The sequence below is a fragment of the Bison bison genome, unplaced genomic scaffold, assembly GCF_000754665.1.
Source record: "Bison bison bison isolate TAMUID 2011002044 unplaced genomic scaffold, Bison_UMD1.0 scf7180017864469, whole genome shotgun sequence".
Taxonomy (NCBI): domain Eukaryota; kingdom Metazoa; phylum Chordata; class Mammalia; order Artiodactyla; family Bovidae; genus Bison; species Bison bison.
This window is the reverse complement of record NW_011495030.1, coordinates 8,032,992-8,052,459: the sequence shown is the minus strand read 5'-3', so window position 1 is coordinate 8,052,459 and position 19,468 is coordinate 8,032,992. Positions and strand designations below refer to the sequence as shown.

The 19,468-nt window shown below is 43.9% G+C and overlaps 1 protein-coding gene across 1 annotated transcript in view; it reads right to left on the bottom strand.

The window, feature by feature from the left end:
- SLC1A1 (solute carrier family 1 (neuronal/epithelial high affinity glutamate transporter, system Xag), member 1) overlaps window positions 1–19,468 on the bottom strand; it is a 78,661-nt gene extending 59,193 nt beyond the window's left edge. The window contains exon 1 of the mRNA XM_010860706.1: window positions 19,190–19,468. Coding sequence (XP_010859008.1) covers window positions 19,190–19,280 — 91 coding nt within the window. The 5' untranslated portion in view covers window positions 19,281–19,468. The remainder of the gene's footprint in view (window positions 1–19,189) is intronic.

The window sequence follows — 19,468 nt, the reverse complement described above, 5'->3', positions numbered from 1 at the left end:
ACATGAGTGATGGCCCTTTAGTTGATTCCAGCCCAGCCATCATCTCCCTGTTATCACAAAAGAGACCCTAGGTGAGACCTGCTTATTTGAGTCCAATTAATTCCCAGAACCATGCGGGGTAATAATATGATTGTTATTTTAATCCACTAAGTTTGGGAGTAACTGGTTACATAGAAATAGACACCCGGAAGAGTTCCCTATCTCCCTAAACTGTGTTGTCATCACAGACGTTTTTTGGAGGGCTGTGTAGGCTATGATCAGGTGCCGGTCTAAGCATAATTAACTCTGACTGATTTTCACAACTCTGTGACGTAACTCACCGAGAGGGTGTGAGACTGAGGCACAAGGAAGTGAAATTGCTTGCCCAGGGTCCACGAGAAGTAAGTGACCCAGCTGAGATACCAAAGCAGCCTGGGTCCAACGTGGTGCACTTTGGGGACATTCTAGACGACTTAGCATCCCATCTCAGGCCCACACTGAACGGTCACAAAGTTCTGTTGATTCTACTGACTAAACAACTCTCAAATCTGTCTGTCTCCTTTCCATCTGCACTGACACGGACTTGGTTCAGGTCAGCCTCATTTCTCACCAAGACTAGTTCATCAACTTTCTAACACCTCTCTGCTTCTGGTCTTATCTCTTCCAAATTCACCTTCTAAACCAAAGCCAGAATGATCTAAGATGCAATCTGGCTGAGTCACTTTCCTGCTTAACGCCCTTTCATGGTTTTCCATCACAGGCTGGCACCCAAGCTCCTTGGTCCCACCCTGCCTCAAGCCCCACCCACTGCTGCAGTTCTACCCGTGCCCGGGGCTCCGAGTCTGTGCACACTGCTCCCTCAGTTTTCCTACTTGACTTGTTGACCATCATAGCCACTTCAAAACTCAGCTCAAAGCTGTCTGGAAAGCCCTCCCAAACTCCTTTTGTGACATGTGTGTTCACATAACCAAGAAGGAACTGGCTGGCCCTGTAGATGAGAAGTAAAAAAGATCTCTTATCTTCCACACCCCAAAGTACCAAAAACAAATAAATCAGATATCCTCCACGGAAAGTAGGACAGCAACAGTCCAACGGAGGCTTTGCTTTTCATAGGAATGAAGACACCAGAAAGAAGGAATTCTGTGCACCGTTAAACATAGAACACCTCTTGAAACACTGGATCTGTGTTTCAGCCAGACAGCTGAACCAGCCAGACTCTTAAGGGTGTGTGTGTGTGTGCGCGTGTATTTATTATACAGCAAAGTTGACTTTTACTGTACAGTCCCAGGACTTTTAACATGTGTTAAAATTCTTACAACCACCATCAAAATTAGGATGTGGGTATAGAACAGTTCTTGCACTCCAAAGAACTCCCTCATGGTATACCTTTATAGTGATACATAAATACAGACACACGCACAACACACACACACCCTGAGCCTAACCTCTGGCAATCTCTAATTTGTTCTCCATAACTATGCTTTTTTTCTTTTTGAGAATGTCTTATATATAAAGTTATACTCTACACAGCCTTTTAATACTGGTTACTCTCACTGATTTTGCCTTTGCGATTCATCCATGTTTTGTGCCTATCAATAATATGCTCCTTTTTCTTGCTGAATGGATCACACTTTATAGGTGGACAGTATTTTTTCATTCATTGAAGGATATCTGGGTTGCTTCCTGTTTTGGGGTGATTATGAATAAGAGCTGCTATAAACATTGTGAACAAGTTTTCACCTGAACATAGTTTTTTCTCTTTCTAGGATATATATACCCAGGAGTGAGATTGCTGGGTCATATGGTAAGTATATATTTAACTTCTAGTGTTAGTTTCTCAGTCATGTCCAACTCTTTGTAACCCCATGGACTGTAGCCCACCAAGCTCCTCTGTCCCTGGAATTCTCCAGGCAAGAATACTGGAGTAGGTTGCTATTTCCTTCTCCAGGGAACCCAGGGATCAAACCTGGGTCTCCTGCATTGGCAGGCAGATTCTTTACCATTTGAGCCACAGGAAACTGCCAAACTGTTTTTTTTTATATTAGTTATACCATTTTATTTTCCCATCAGCAATGTTTAAGAGGACAAGTTTCTCTGTGTCTTCATCAACATCAAGTATTGATGGCATCAGCATAGAGGCATGTAGTGGCCTCTCACTGTATTTAAATTTCCAATTTGACTTATACACATTATGAGATGATTACAATAAGCTTAGTGAACATCCGTCATTTCATATAGATACAAAATTTAATCAACAGAAAATTCTTTTCACTGTTTCATTGTGATTTTCATTTATATTTCCCTAGTGGAAACAGTGTCAGACTTTATTTTTCTGGGCTCTAAAATCACTGCAGATGGTGACTGCAGCCATGAAATTAAAAGACGCTTACTCCTTGGAAGGAAAGTTATCACCAACCTAGATAGCATATTCAAAAGCAGAGACATTACTTTGTCAAGAAAGGTCTGTCTAGTCAAGGCTATGGTTTTTCCTGTGGTCATGTATGGATGTGAGAGTTGGACTGTGAAGAAAGCTGAGCACCGAAGAATTGATGCTTTTGAACTGTGGTGTTAGAGAAGACTCTTGAGAGTCCCTTGGACTGCAAGGAGATCCAACCAGTCCATTCTGAAGGAGATCAGCCCTGGGATTTCTTTGGAAGGAATGATGCTAAAGCTGAAACTCCAGTACTTTGGCCACCTCATGCGAAGAGTTGACTCATTGGAAAAGACTCTGATGCTGGGAGGGGTTGGGGGCAGGAGGAGAAGGGGACGACAGAGGATGAGATAGCTGGATGGCATCACCGACTCGATGGACGTGAGTCTGGGTGAACTCCGGGAGTTGGTGTTGGACAGGGAGGCCTGGCGTGCTGCGATTCATGGGGTCACAAAGAGTCGGACACGACTGAGCGACTAATCTGATGATCTGAATGGCCAATAATGCAGAACATCTTTTGTGTGTTACAGCCTCTTTGGTAAAGTGTCTGTTTTTTAAAATTGGATTATTTTCTCACTATTGAGTTTTGAAAGTTCTTCTTTTAGATCTCTGTTCCATGGTTGAGTTAATTTTGTATAACACTGTATAACATAGGAAGAAGTCCTTTTTTTTTGGCATATGAATGTCTAGTTGTTCCGATACCATTTGCTGAAGACTCTTTTGTCTTTGTCAAGAATCAATTGGACATATTTGTATGGGTCTACTTCTGGAATTTATATTCTATTTTATTGATCTTTGTGTCTATCCCTTCACCAAACTACAATGTCTTGATGCTTGTCTTAAAATAGGATAGTGTAATTCTTCCAACTTTCTTCTTTTTCGAAATTGCTTTTGTTACTCCCTTGATTTTCCCTGTAAGTGTAGATGTCTGATATATCTAAAAAAAAGTACTTCTGAGATTTTTAACTCAAATTACATTAAAGCTATAAGACAATTTGAGAAGAACTGACATAAGCATTATGATGTATCTTCCAATCTATGAACAGATATGTCTGTTTATTTAAGTCTATAATTTCTTTCATCAGTGTCCTGTAATGTTCAACTGTAGATCCCATCCATACATTTCATTAGATATATAAGCTATTTCAAATAATATTAATATTTTAAAAGTACCATCTCCAATTGTACATTATTGGTATATAGAAATAACAAATTCGTGGGGGTATTAATTTTGTATCTTGCAACCTTGCTAAATCACTTACTAGTTTTAGGAGTTATTCTATAGATTCCTTGGGATTTCCTTTGTAGAAAATCATGCCATTGTGAATAGGGTAAGTTATATTTCTCTCCAATCTAGTTCATTATTTCTTTTTCTTACTGTATCATTGTACTGGATCAGGCTTCCAGTGAGATACTGAAGTGTTTAAGAGTGAACATCCTTCATTATTCCTGATATTTTTAAGGGGAAAGCATTCAGACTTTCATTGCTAAATATGACACTAGCAGTAGGTTAGATTTGGGGGTTTGAGGTTTGTTGTTGTTGTTGTTGTTGTTTTTTTTTTTTTTTACAATTCTTAAGAGTTTAAAGCAAAAATTCAATTGTGGTCCTTGTATAATTTTCTTTCTCCTCTCTCAGGCTTTAACGTAGTTTGTACTGTGTGTGTGTGCTCAGTTCTGTCCGACTCTTCGTGATCCCATGGACTGTAGCCTGACAGGCTTCTCTGTCCCTGGGATTTTCCAGGTAAGAATACTGGAGTGGGTTTCCATTTCTTCCTCCAGGGGATCTTCCCAACCCAGGGATTGAACCCGCGTCCCCTGCATGGCAGGCAGATTCTTTACCAATGAGCTACCTGGGAAGCCCTTAAAGTAGTTTATGACTTAATTATTTTCAAAGTATGTGGTTATTATCTAAACAACTTCAAATGTTTCTGTAATGCTATGAATTCAATAAAACTTAGCTATGAGTACACACTGAGGGCATTTATGAAATAGTTCAGGAGCATAATAGATAAAAGATAAAACGTTTGTTGTAATTACCACTCAATGTCCATTGTCCCTGCTATTACAACATACCTGCCCACTCTCAGTCTGTTTTAGGTCCAGTTCAAGCTATAATAATTCAGAAGTTGGGGGAAGAGGGTGGGATAAAGGAGTGGCTTTGGCCTGGCCCATCAGATAATCATGTTCCCTTAGTCCCAAGGCTGATTATGGAATGGTCCTATAACCCAACTAAAGCCCCACAGTCTGGTCTCAACAGATAGAAACTTTTCTGCTGAGTGTGAAGCATGGAAATGGAAACCCTGAACTGTGCTTGTAGCTGTCTCATCACCAATGGGAGCATCTCACCCGAGAGTGAAAATAACAGAAGAGTGCAGAGACGGTACATAAAAAGAGAACAGGACAGAATGATACTTTTTGAACTTCTGAATCTAGCTATACCTGAAACCAGTTACCATCTCTGAGCTCTTAAATTTTTTGAGCCATAAATTCTATGCCTCACTCTCCACTTTTCTGGCTTAAGCCTGTTCAACCTGGATTTTCTGTCACTTCCAATTAGAAGAGTGGGGAGACAGAATGTGTCACTGATATTCTGGGTGTGACCTCTCTCAATCACATTTGCCCTCTTTGCATGAAAGAAAGGCTGGCTCACATGAGGGCAAGGTCTTCTAGCTGTGGAGGCCACGGGGATGGGCTGGTGGGATAGGAAGAGGCGGGAAAATGGTCATGCTGGTACACGGATGCAGGCTGGTACGCAGATGTAGGATGCTGGTACATGGAGGCAGGCTGGTACACAGATGTAGGACGCTGGTACACGGATGCAGGATGCTGGTACACAGTGACAGAGGACGCGGGAGTCCTTATACTACTTACTCCTCCAAATGCCCACAGCAGGGCCTCCAGGATCACCAGACATCATCAGACTAACTTCTCTCCCATCATTTATAGACCTTGATAACAGTGTCCCAAGAAAACCTCTTGGCATGGCATTCAATGCTGTGTGGCTTTGTGCTGGTTATTCTCCCTCTGTCCTTTAGATTGACCTCTTGTCCTTTTTTCACCCTGCTTTGTGTCCCAGGAGGCTGAGTACAACTATGAGTGCATGATAATTGCTATTTAGTGCATGACCAGGAAGCCACTGCATTACGTGGTTTTTACTCATTAAACCTGATTACGAAAGGCAGGAAAAAATAGTTGAGACACCGTACCATTAGCAGAGTATGAAAACTGGGTCACAGGAATGTGGGTACAAATTCTGCCACATTGTCCCAGCACCACCGACCCCAGAGAGGCATCATAAATACGGCCTCTCCGGTAACTGACAATGGCTATGGTAATGTACACATGAGAAGTTAGGTGCCTGCTTCCTACACCTCAGGACTTCTCCCAGGCTTCTGGGAGCCCTGGAGTCCAAAGAGTCCCTTGAGTTCAAGTGCGGATAAGGTTGGTTGTAGGGCCAGTCCACAGAAGTCCAGTCTCTACAGCAAGCATTCAGCTGGCTTAGAGACCCAGCTTGCTCTCATCTAGGAACAACCAAAACAAACAACAACCAGACTGTCCCTCTCCCCACAAGGTGGGACTATCCCACATGTGTTTTGGTGTCATTTCCTGAGATATATACCTCTGACTTGACATGTGGGTTCTGGTCTACTTTATTCTTCCATTTTCTACCTGTGGTCAACTTTATTTTTCTTCTTCTTCACCCCTGCCCCCACCAACTGCCCTCTTCAAATGGTTCTTATCTGCTAAACTCATGGGTGATTCTACTACCAGCTTATTTTATACATTTCTGTGAAAGAGCGTGATCTACCTTGCGGTCGTACTCGACTCTTTCCCCTCCTTGGCACCTGGGCAAATACCTGGCCTCCAAGTCCCTGAAGGAGTGAGAAGCCTCCTCACCCTGACATACACAGTTTGGAGAGGCCCTGGGATCCTCTGCTTGAAGGACACACCTTTTTCCTCAGGTTTTATGTCAGATTTTCTGGGAACCCTACCTCTTCACAATAACCAGTTTTGCAACTCCCAGAAACACCTCCTTGGTTCATTACACAATCTTAGAAGGCTTCTTTCCAAGTGTAAAAGAAATCTGACCATCTACCCCACAGCAGGGTTTAGGTGGGGGCAACTTGAGAGCAGGAAGAGATGGGCCTCTGCCTGAGAAAGAAGGGAGCCAGTCATCCTGGATTTTCTAGACCTGTCAGAATCCTGGAATTACCAGCTTGATGAATCCTGCACCCAGAATGCTAAATCTAAGCAACCGGTGCTCTCCACCTTTTTCAGCCCATTCCTCACCTCTGCTTCAGAAATCTGTGTTACCTGCCTATTTTCACCATGCACCTACCTGCTAACGGTTTACCCTTCTCTCCCAACTCCTGTGAAGCCGCAACTCTGATCTCTCCTTCTCCACTCCCAGAAGGACTGCAGAAATAATTACTTTTATCTTCATATGAGTTGCAGTGTATTTGAAGAATCTTACTACATTTCTTAAATTAAAATGAAAGGGGTACCCAGTATTGAAAGTTTGGTCAGGAATCTCTTGTTTCTAAATACTTCAGATACTTCTCTTAATCCTCACTGGTAGAAAAAAGGCAAACACAGACCAGCTTGTTTATTATTTTACATTACTCATATATAGAATATTAAACATGTTATATAGCCACAAAAAGGGGCCCAGATGCCCTTTCCCAGAAGATGAGAGTAGGGCCCAGAACACACATACAGATAACACTGTCTTCCAGTGTTTTCAAGGAATAATACTGTAACCAGGACCTACGTTTTACCACTTGCATGCCTCCCTTTTTTATTTCTGGGAAACAATAACAAACATTTATAAGATACTTTTATAAAGTACTTCACATGTATTAGCTCATTTGATAACAATATATTAGATTTAAGGCCTAAAGATGGGTGTAAATGCATTGAAGATGATGTCAAGAGACAAAAGAAAAAAAAAAAGAAAAGAAAACCATGGTTGAGTATGATCTTTCATAGTAATCCTAGAAGGCTTTGTTTACTTCTGGAATCTTGGAATGTTTTATGTTTGTGAAGATCTTGAGTCTCCTTTCTCAGTATTGCCCTCATGAACACATGTTCCAGGGCATGAGGAGAGTCTGTAAAAGGGGAGAAAGACTATCTGAGCAAAAAGTCATAGCTGCAAACCTCACTTACTGCCATCTACCAACCCTCTTCCCTAGAACACAGAGCCCTGAGCAGGATTCACAAAGCGATGAGCAATGCTTCCAGAAACTTCAGGATCTTGATCTTGGACTCAATAAATCCAGTGTCCTATGGTTACTCACTTGCAGTTAAAAAAGCAGCCAAACCTTACCCAATTATTTCCACATAAAAACAACAATAAATGTAAACTTCTGTTTTTTCCCACAAAATAAACAAGCTAGTTAGAAGTTACTGGCAAACACTTCTATTCAGTGCAAGTGGCAAATGCAGCCACAGAGGAGAGCTGGACATTTTTGTCAAGGTCTGTGGGCTCTGCACTGGCAATGGGATCTCCACCTCTGTTACGTGGAACTCAGAAGCTCCCCCATGTGATGAAACCTCAGGAAATTCTCTGGGTGTAAGAAAGAAATCAATGAAGAAGCAGCAGAAATGGGGCAAATCGTTTTTGTCTCCTGATTGACAATTAACTTTTGCTAACAAAAAAGTAAAAACTCATCTTCAAAATCTTTAACAACCAAGTCTAGCATTTGTCCAAGCTGTTCAAGCTCAAGGTCTACTGGAACAGGAAGCACAGTCAGGCTAATTAATCTCTTATCACAGAAATAATTTCCAGACAGGGACAGGAATGGGCAGAATTTGGACAATGATGTGAAAGGGTGCATGAAAGGGGAAACCTAGAGAAAAGGTTCATTAAAAGACATAGGAGGTGCTAAATATAACATTCAAAAAGGCTCTACCATCCAAGGGTGATTCAGCTCCATGCCACGGCCCAACTTTAGGAAGCTGGATGGATCTTCCAATCTAATTCTGTCCAATTTCAGGATTGTATGGAACTATTATTTGGTCTAGTTAGCCCAAAGAATTCTCTGGAGATGAGGCAGGCTCTGGTTTCTCGAGGTCAGAACTTCCTCAGGGTAGAAAGGCACTGCCCATTCCAAGAGTTCCAGGGTCATGCTGAGTTCACACTAAAGTGGTCTCAGAACCATTGGTGACCATGTGTGCTCTTCTGAGGCCCCCAAACTAGGAGGAAAGTATATTTCAGATGACTACAGCTTGGATGAGTTCCCCAGAGTCTCCACTCAAAAACTCATACACAACTGACTGGGAAACTAGGGGATCAATGGTTCATCAAGGCTTGAGCTCTCTCAATTCCACCTCTTCTTTGAATGCTCAAGGCACATTGAGGCTTTCTTGCAGCATTTATCCCACGTAGGCTCATGTCAATGATTTCTGTGCACGTACTGGCTCTGACAGACTAAAACGAAACAGACTTCAACTCTGCATCTCTTGCCAGTTAACATCAATACCTCTTCAATTTAAATTAATTGCTAAGTGAAGACATTTTCCCAGCAACGAACAACACTTTTCGTCTGACCTGCCAGTTCCCTTTGATTAACAGCAGTTGCCTAGAGAATAGTTTTGAGGATTCCAAGGCCATCACAAAGCTCCAGGGTAAAGAGTGTTGTAATCAGCTAGTGCTGCCTGCCATGGGACAGGACTGGAAGCAGTGGCTCAAATACAGTACAATTTGGGAATATAAATTAAGCAATATAAGAGCACAGAGAAGGGAAATCATCTCTGATGGGCAGTCAGAGAAGTCTATATGATAAAAGTGAAAAATGAGATCCACCATCAAGGATGGGTATAATAACGGTGAAACACAATGAGCAGAAGCAGAAGGACAGGAGAGCACTATACATCCTGGGAAAGTAACTTTTAGACAAGCTCAACTAGAGTAACTTCAAATAGAAAATTTATGTGGAAGAGGAATAAGGAAAAGTTCTAAATACTGTAGGATGCCTCAGGTTCAAAGACATAATAAAGAAAAGCCAAGAGACAGACAAGAGATGGAGTAAGAAGGAGGCTACTAGGCTTTATTTAGCTATTATACAACAGTGAAGTCTGTAAGAACGCTCTGAACTATAATTTGGGTGTATCCAGGTTTTCTAGGAAGCAGTCTTACTTAATGGTTAATAACCACAGTTTTGGAGTCAGTTATGGGTGCAAATCCCAGTTCTGAGTGTGACCTCAGTCATGTATCTTAAGCCTTGTACATTTCAGTCTCCTTATCTGTAAAATAAATATAGGGTCAATTGGGAAATAATGTGCATAAAAGTCATAATAAACCCTCCATAAGTATTACCAATTAGACTTGGTTACCCACAAGAAAAATAAATTGTCAAAGGAGAAACTCCCTCATTGCTTCATAATTTGGGAAATCTCATATGAAACTTGTAAAGTGGTTAAGTGGCTCAGAAAATAAGTATATGAAATAGCCACAGAATCAGTTTATTTTCCAGTAATGCTTGGAGGCTTGGAGATTAGGCTTTCTGTGGTTAGGCATTTTTGATGATGGTCCATTTTTTTTATTGTTGACTTAATTATTTACTGAATTACAAGTAACCAGATAATTATTAAGCAATACAACAGTGGTAGAATAATAATTTAATTTTACAATCTCATTCAAGATTCTCACCTAAGGGTTTCCTCCTTAGTCAAGTAAGTGCAGTTTTAACCCCCTGAGAAAAGCAAGTTCAAACTGTTATCTCAATGCAGCTGTAAAAACGAACGCACAGTGCAGACCCTCACTGAGGTCACACCTGAACAGAAGTTCCACTCCCAAAAGCCACCACTTTGCTTCAATAGGTTGACCTAGCAGCGTCACACGATGCTGCTACCAGGACCTTTCCTGGACACAGGAAAATCTGCTGTAACAACTGTCCTGCCTGTGGACCCAGTTATGGACTCTGTGACCAAGAAGGGCCCTGGGAACAAAGACCTCAGCCTAAGCATGGAGGGACTGGTGGGAGGGTTTTGCTGCCTCAGTGCTGGTTCTAGGTCTTGCGGTGGAGAACGAGGCATAACTTCCTCTCTGTCCTGACGGAGTGGAGACCATGGCCCAGAGCTCACACAGCTGGGGCTGGGCCTGGGAGGGGAATCTCCCAGGACACACAGCAGGAAGTGTCTACAAGCTGGGACGAGGTCTGCCCATCCCGGAAAACGCAGGAGTATTTGTTGGAAAGGAAATATTCTACCTCTGGTAATGGAACAGGCAGTCAGCAGATATTTTTCAAACACAGGGTAGTAACATTTCTGGCAATGAAATGAGTCACTGAAACACTTCCTTTCCATTAACAGAGGTGTTACTGTGGAGCTTACTAATTACAACAGAGCCCTCTTTGTCACCGTTTGGGTCTGTTTCCTCAGCAAGTATAATGAATTAGCTCCTTCCAAATCTATCTGCTGGGCTAAACTATAGCTCCAAAGTGAATTATTGGCTTAGTAGTAACTGTCTCCAATATTGTCTTCTATTAGATGTATGTGGAACATTCAAAATAGGAAAGGCTTGCTACTTTAACACACACTGCTGCAGAGGAGTCTAACTGGGCCAACTCAGTGTTGTCTAAGATGAGTTCATTTTCTTCAAGAGTGCTCCAGTCCCCCCAGTATCTGTGACCCCAGATCTCCAGAGACATTAACACGGGGGAGACCTGCAGCTCCTCAGGGGGACAGAGCTGCCTGGCATCAGGCCAACATGTCACTGACTCCCTACAGGCCAGCTACTTCCAGTCTCAGCTCTATTAAAGGTAATCACAGCTCCTCCCAAGTAATTAACGTGGAAAGTGTTCTCTCTTTATAAGCAAGTGCTCATCTGAGCGTGTATATGCTCTCCGATTGCTAATTCCTAATCCCATTTATTTGTACCTTGTCTGTGCAACCCAGGGTTTTCTTCCACTGGAGCAACCATATGAGTGCCACCAAATCCAGATTTGGCATGTGTTAGCTTTCTACATCGGAGAAGGCAGCGGCACCCCACCCCAGTACTCTTGCCTGGAAAATCCCACGGACGGAGGAGCCTGGTGGGCTGCAGTCCATGGGGTTGCCAGGAATTGGACACGACTGAGCGACTTCATGTTCACGTTTCACTTTCATGCACTGGAGAAGGAAATGGCAACCCACTCCAGTGTTTTTGCCTGGAGAATCCCAGGGACGGGGGAACCTGGTGGGCTGCCGCCTATGGGGTCACACAGAGTCGGACACGACTGAAGCGACTTAGCAGCAGTAACAGCAGCAGCTTTCTACATCTTAAGCTTCCTTTATTTCTTATGCCCACTGCTCAAATTTTTGACAGATGGTAAGTTTGATCAACTAAAAATCATAATCTTTTCAGTGATTCTACAACTCTGGTTCTGATTCTACATCTCTGGATTCTGATTTGGTTCCAAAACTAAAACCAAACCAGGCATGGGTATTCAAAGCCCAAAACTGTTTCCCTAATTCTTCCATATGTGAAACTGGGATCTAGTCAGCTAAACGATTGCTTCCCCAATATATTTAATTAAGCAAATACATGCAAGATACACATTCCTGTATAAAAACAATATAAGTTTTTAGACCTCATATTACTGTTGTAATGAATAATTTAAAGCTGACATAGAACATTACCTTCATAACTGTTCCACACACAATTTACATTATTATATCCCAAGTCACAGATGTAGAACAACTGATTCAACATCAAGGTCATTTTATCCTCTAGTAATGACTTTGTGTGTATGTGGGTTAAATCGCTTTCTTGTGTCCAGCTCTTTGTGACGCTATGGACCATAGCCTGCCAGGCTCCTCTGTTCCTGGGATTCTCCTGGCAGGAATACTGGAGTGGGCTGCTATTTCCTCATCCAGGGGATTTTCCCCACCCAGGGATCGAACCTGAACCTGTGTCTCCTGCAACTCCTGCATTGCAGGTGGATTCTTTACCGCTGAGCCATCAGGGAAGCCAGTAATGACTTTAACTCTTCCTAAGTTCCCTAAGAAGAGTTCCTCTCAGTCTGAGCAATGAACTTAGGAATGACTACACAAGCATAGAGCTAAAGGATCTTAAATCTAGAAGGAACTTCAGTGATCTGACCCAGGGTCAACAAGCGTGCAGCACACGTGCCACTGCTCCCTGATCTTAAGCCCTTGGCAGACATCGGTAATCAATTTCAGAACTTTTGTTTCCAATTCTTTCTCAACAAAATATCACTTCAGACAGTTGGCTACCTATAAATGGGAGCTGGCATTTCAACGAAATCTTTTTTCTCTTCCAGCTAATCCAAACCTCTCTTCCTTCTGATAAGAAGGGTAATAGGAATGCTTCTGCCCTCTAGGGGTCTATAACCTAGTTGTGAGGAAGAAACGTTTAACATACTTGATAAGTATGTATAATACTGTTAATCTGTCTTATGCAAATCAGAGGCTGAAGCAGGCAGAGAAGAATGTATGATGGAATTCAAGCTTAGGTTTGGGCTAATTTACTCATTTAATAAACAAAGATAACCTCTTACTATCTCCCTGGGTCATAAATGACTCAACAAATGTATTGAGCACACCAGGCATTGTGACACGTGCTGTGGATATAGTGAGGGGCAGCCAGAACTCCCTCCCTCAAGGGCTCTTCAAGGGTCAGTGGGGAGGGCAAACATTAGCAAATACTCTAACTACTTGGACTTCCCTGTGGCTCAGACAGTAAAGCGTCTGCCTACAATGCGGGAGACCTGGGTTCGGTCCCTGGGTTGGGAAGATCCCCTGGTGAAGGCAATGGCAATCCCCTTCAGTACTCTTGCCTGGAAAATCCCATGGACAGAGGAGCCTGGTAGGCTACAGTCCATGGGGTCACCTGAGTGACTTCACTTTCACTTTTTTTCCAACTACAGGGCAACAAAGAGCAAGTTGATATTGGTTCTGTGCAGTGGGAAGGCATGATAGTTCTCCAAGCTGCTGCCCCCGCCAGGACTCCTCTCCTGCTAGAGATCACCACTTCCTCGTTACAAGGACCAAACCTAGTCAAGGAGTGTCAGGTCAACCTGCCGAACACCTCACAGAGCCATCTTTTCCTTTCTACTCCCACTGCTGCTGCCCTGCTGAGGCCCCCGTCTCCCTCTCTACCTGCACCTTGACAGTAATCCCCTGGGTGTTCTGCCCACCTGCAACATTACCCTCCTTGGATCCATTCGCCACATCCATCTGCCTCAAGGACCTTTTCTAAGCACGGTCCTGACCATTCACTGCCCAGCTTCATCCCCAGGAGCATGTCTGAACTTACCAGTGTGGCATTCCAATCCCTCTACGATCCGGCCCCGGACCTCTGTGGCAGCTTTGCTTTTTTCCCTCATGTACCTCAGTCACACCCTTTACACCAGTCACACCAAGCCACTGAGTTCGAAGGTAAGAAGGGCAGACTTTGAAGGTGGAAAGAATAGCAGGGCAGCCTCATGGACCAAGGTGTAAGGGTGACGCTGAGCCTAGAGTGGAGACCAACCTGGCTAATGAGTCCGGCAAACCCCACAGGAACAGTGTTCCTCCAGGGTATACACTGCAATTCCGACAGTCCCTAGAGACATGTTTCTGCCCCTTCTCAGTCTCAGGGGAGAAAGGGGCAACTGAAGCCCAAATCGAACACTACAGAGTCTTCATTCCCTATTTCAACATGGCACACAGCCAGACCACTGTGATCCTCAAGAGGTTCTGTGAGGACTAGGGAGATGGGGACAAAGAGGAGGACAGCATCCAAAGGAGGGGGAGGGAAAGTACAGTAAAGCTGGGAATTGCCAGTTGTTATCTGAGTGATCCTGAGCTCGTCCTGCGCTGTTTCATGTCTGTTTCCTCATCCATGTAACAGCAAAGCAATAACGCCTACCTAACAGTTGCAATATTTTTCTCATTGATTTTTCTTAAGCATTTCCTAAGATTTTACTAACCATGACAGAAATGAGATTAGAAAAGTGGCTAATTGCACTAGCCTCCTAAGCTGGTCTCTCGGCTTCCACCCTTGTGTCTGCCATCTGTGGTCTAAGAGCAGCCAGGAGAGCAGATTAAGACAATTGGAACATGTCACTACTCTGCTCAAAACCTTTTAATGGTTTTCCAACTCCAGTAAAAATCAACGTCCTTATAAGAGCTCACACCATCCTATTGCCTCTCCCCTTCCCACTCCATTCCCATGCTCTTTCTCAAGCATGCTGGGATCGCCCCAGATATCTGTGCACGTGTTCCCTCACTTCTTCCCAGTCTCAACTCAACTGTCACCTTCTTAGCAGGGCCTGGTGGCTCAATGGTAAAGAATTCACTTGCCAATGCAGGAGATGCAGGTTCCATCCCTGGGTTGAGAGGGTCCCCTGGAGAAGGAAATGGTAACTCCAGTGTTCTTGCCTGGAAAATCCCAGGGAGAGAGGAGCCTGGCAGCTTATAGTCCATGGGAGTCGCAAAGGAGTTGGACACAACTTAGCAACTTAACAACAGCAGCAGCAGCAGGGCCTTCCCATTCACCCTATTCCAACTATAACTGCCTGGAAGTTCCCCTCCCTGCTTTATGTTACTCTAGAACACTCTCACCATCCAATGTACTCTATACTGTAGTTTACCTCTTTATCTGGTTTACTGTCTACTTGTCTCCACTTCAACATATGCTCCATGAGGACAGGGGTTTTATTTTGTTCACTGTTGTGTGCCCTGCCTCTAGAAAAGTCCCTGGCACACAGGAGATGCCTGATATAGATTTGTTGAATGAGCAAATGATTTAAGTGCCAGTTACAGTACTGGTATATTCTAAGGCTGAGCTGATTAGAGGCCCCGCAGCACAGGCTGAAGCACATGAGTTTCATGATAACAAAATACATTCTGAACACTGAGCTGAAGCCGTTCCCCCGCCCCCATCCCATACTCAGGGTCTTCAGAGACATGTAGAAACACAGCAGGAGAGCTTATGCCACAGCTCAAATTAGCACTGCCAGATATATACTACAAGAGCCCCAGCGGAGGAGACATGAGGCTGGCTTGGGCAAGGATATTACTGAGAACATGAAGAAACTGTTCTCAGTTTTAGACAATAGAATCTGAATCTATAAATGATTGCTTCCTTTAGTGTGCTGAAGAAAATTATTCAGGAAGAATAAGCTTGTCGGTTCTGTCCTGTAAATAACAATAGCTATATCCTTTCCTGAAAATGCATAAGCTGGAAATCAGATTTTTCAAACGACTGAAATAAAGCACAACCTGTCTGGACAGAATGATCAGGCTTTATGTTGTGAGCGGGGTGAGGGTTCCATGAGTGCCTTGCCAACATTATACATGCTATGATCATTACCGGTTGACTTGAATTACAATGCACAGAATTCTCACACACTGATTCTGCTTGAACAGAATTCCCACTGAAAGCACAAAAATTCTTCCCTCAGAATTTCTGCCTGTTAAATGAAATGAGAATCATGCTATATGCGGCACAAAACAAAATGATTAATCCTCTCCATAGCCTTTTAAAACAATGAATAGTGAGTGCTCTGGAGGCTGGTGTTCACCTGGACAGAACATGTCATCAAAATACTTGAATCACCCTGGACTCAGAATTCTAGGCTGGACACCAACCAGGACAGAGAAAGACCATGAGAGACCTTATTTCATAAGAAAATATTAATTTCCTCAGAATCAAGGTATTCAAATCACCTTAAAATGACATTTACTGAGTGTCTGTTATATGCTAGTCATACAACCAGGTATTTTCACATTATCTTAATCAACTCTAATAGCATAGGAGGGAATGATCTATATCCCTATTTTCCAGATGAGGAAATTGAGGATTCCAGAGAATGAGAGATTTTGTCTAAATCACGGAGCATGACTAGATCAGAATTCAAATCTAAGACTCTTGACTCCAGTCTCTGTTCTTGTACTACTACACTACAGAAGCAAGGGAAAGGCCTGCAAGAATCGTAATGAATACAGTGAAAATTGTTCCTAATCCGTGGTGGCTCAGACCGTAAAGAGTCTTTTTGCAATACAGAAGACCCAAGTTTGATTCGTTGGTTGGGAAGATCCTGGAGAAGGGAATGGCAGTCCATTCCAGGGACAGAGGAATCCATGGGGTCTCAGAGTCAGACACGACTGAGTGACAGACACACACACACATACAATCAGATTTTACTAAAGGCCTCTCATCTGAAAATCTAAAATGTTATCTCCAGGACCTTGTAGGGTTTTACAGATAGTGAAAGATAGTCACTTTAACAAAGAAAGTCACATAACTATTCAGCCTCTTTATTTCTTGAGTAACAATATAAGGAAATAGTTAGCTTTTAGTATCTCTTTGTCCACAAAAGAAACTAACATTTACACCTAATAAAGATGACCTTTAATTACATCTCCTCTCACATACTGTCTTGAAAAATCAGAGGCTTTCAGCTGGTTGCTAAAAAGTTTTGCCCTTCACTTCAAAAATCAAAATATTTTAAAGTGTCAGGGCTGATGAATTATATATAGCAGGGACAAAATACTTCAGTTTTAATCAGAAGATGATATTCTGTCAGGGTAATAAAAACTTTTTCCTTTTTTAAGGTCCACATGTTGAAAGGTTTGGAAAGGAGGCTACATGAGACTATTTGCGATCTCTGCATCAATTAAGACTGTTACAAAACTAAACTTACTATCATGGTCAAAAGCGCTTATGGATGGACTTAGCATCTCTGTTATAAGTTGGTTGCAATTTCACTTCTGGGTTTAACCCAGAATGAGTTAGCACAGATGACAGAGACAGAGGTGTGACTTTTGTACTCAAGCCCAGTGCTCCAAAGAATGAAGAAAAGAGAAGAATCCTGGGAAGAGCCTTGTGATGGGTGCACTGAGGGTGGTGTAGGCCCGACACTTCTCAGACCAAGAGTTGAAATGCTCAGGACAGCCTAATGTTACTCCTTGAGGAGCAAATGTGCTGAAAGACTTCAGCTGACTACTTACAGATTTAATATTGTGTTTTCCTTTCTGGACCAAAGAATCTGAAATCACGCTCCCAGGGCTTACCCACATTAAAACTGGAAAAAATTGCCCATCTGGCACCAAAGGCCCCATCTGCAAAACAGACATTTTATCCCCCGTGACCTGGAAGATGTATATACATGACAGGTTCTGAAGGCCAGGGAACAATTTTCAAAATCTTTGCCAAACCAGCCTTCAGTGAATCAGTAAACTCAACACCAGCATGCCACACGTGGTCAACAGGTGAGTATTTCTGGAAAACTCCACAGCTGAAAAGGCAGGATCATTTCACTTCCACAAGGAATCGGGAGGGAAATGCCAGCCTACCCAAAACCATCCCGAAGAAGGGATTTCACAATTAATTCTGGACTCCTGTCACTAGGAAAACAAGACCATCTCATCTATTTGCCTGCAAGAAAATCACATCACTCTTTTTGAGGAATCTGTTATTTAAAATGTGATGGGGCAGGATAGCCCTTTCCTTAGAGCCACGTGACTCTTCTTGGGGAAAACAGAGCTAAGTAGTCAAGACTTGCTCCTCTGCTTCTCTCTTTTCCTCCCACAGATAGCCTCTGCTAAAGTAATTCCAGGATGTTGTTTATTTACTAGAAACCTGACTTTGCGCAAGGATCTAGAGGAGCAAATCCGACCCTGAGGATCGCGTTAACTTCCACAGACGTTTTTGGGGGCGGAGCACCAAGATAGAAAGCAGGTGACACCAAATATTCTGAGATTGAGCAGCAGCAGCTGGAGAGAAATGTGCTTGGGGTTGGGAGAGGCGAAGTCTACCCCTCCTCCCAGCTCCAGTTTCCAAATGGAAGGTGAGGACTTCAAAGGAGCCTCACCTGCTGGGTGTCCCCACCTGGGCCAGGTCTTGGAGGAAAGGAGACAGTTGGCTCCAACACCAAAGAGGAGCATCCCAGGGCCCAAGTTGTAAAACAGACAACCTGGCAGAAATTCAGAGTCGAAACTGGAATAACTCATACCTCTGAGCAATGGCTCAGACATTCACCTGATCCAGTGATGTGTCAGGAATAAATCACTTAAATACACCTTGTTTAAAAACAAGCAAATATGACTTAAATATTACTTTCAATAGAAAAGAAATGTGGCGAGCAGGGGAGCTCAAGGATGCGACCTCGGTAGATTTGCAGAGTGGAAAGGGAGAAATATGATAGGTCTCCCTTCCCCTAGACTTCCTGCGGACCATCACTGCACATCCCTGAATTCAAGCACAAACCTGGCAGGTTTTCCGTGCCTGGGTACGGGCAGCGGCTCGTCGCCGCGTGGGCAGGTACCTTTACAAGCACTGACTAGGAAGAGTGACCGACTGTAACATCCAGTCTCCCTCCCGCCGGGGACCGGACCATTTCTGAGGTTAAGATGCCTCTTTCAGTTCATCCGCAAACCATCATCCACACTCGCTCTGTCCGGACAACGCATGGTTCAGGGAGGAAAAAAAGGAGGGGAGCAGATAGGATTTAAACAATTAAACCACATTTGCTTCCAAACGGTAAGAATCAAGACCTTGTTTCCCTTTTCCCCCTTCCAAGCCCCTATGATCATTTTGGGTAAAGCAGGAACCCGAAGCTTACGGAGCACGCAAATGGGTGTCCCGGAGGAGCTTTGTTCTTAGTACGAAGAAATCAGCACCCTCGAGGGTAAGCCCCCGCGCGGTGTCGGAAGCCGAGGGGGCGCCGAGGAACCGAGCACCGGGTGCGCCAGCGCCATGCAGATCCTCACACGCGCCCGCCCCGCACGCGGCCTGGGTGCTGGGAGCGCGTGAGAGTGCGCGCGTCGCCCACCCGCCACGCATCTCACCTAGCACCACCGCGACCACGGTGGAAAGTAGCAGCCAATTATTCCTCAGGAAGCGCTTCCAGTCGCATCCCTTCCTCGCCGGCTTCCCCATAGCTGGCGCCCGGGCTCGGAACCACAATAGAGGCGGCCGCTATTGTGCGTGGGGCTCGCCCGTGCGCGCGGGGGCCGGGGAAACCCTGGGACGGCCGCTAGCTCCGCGGCGCAGTGGAGGATTGCGGGCGCGACGCGGAGAGGGCGTGCGCTAGCTGCTGCAGCCGCTGCTGTCACCACCGCCGCAGC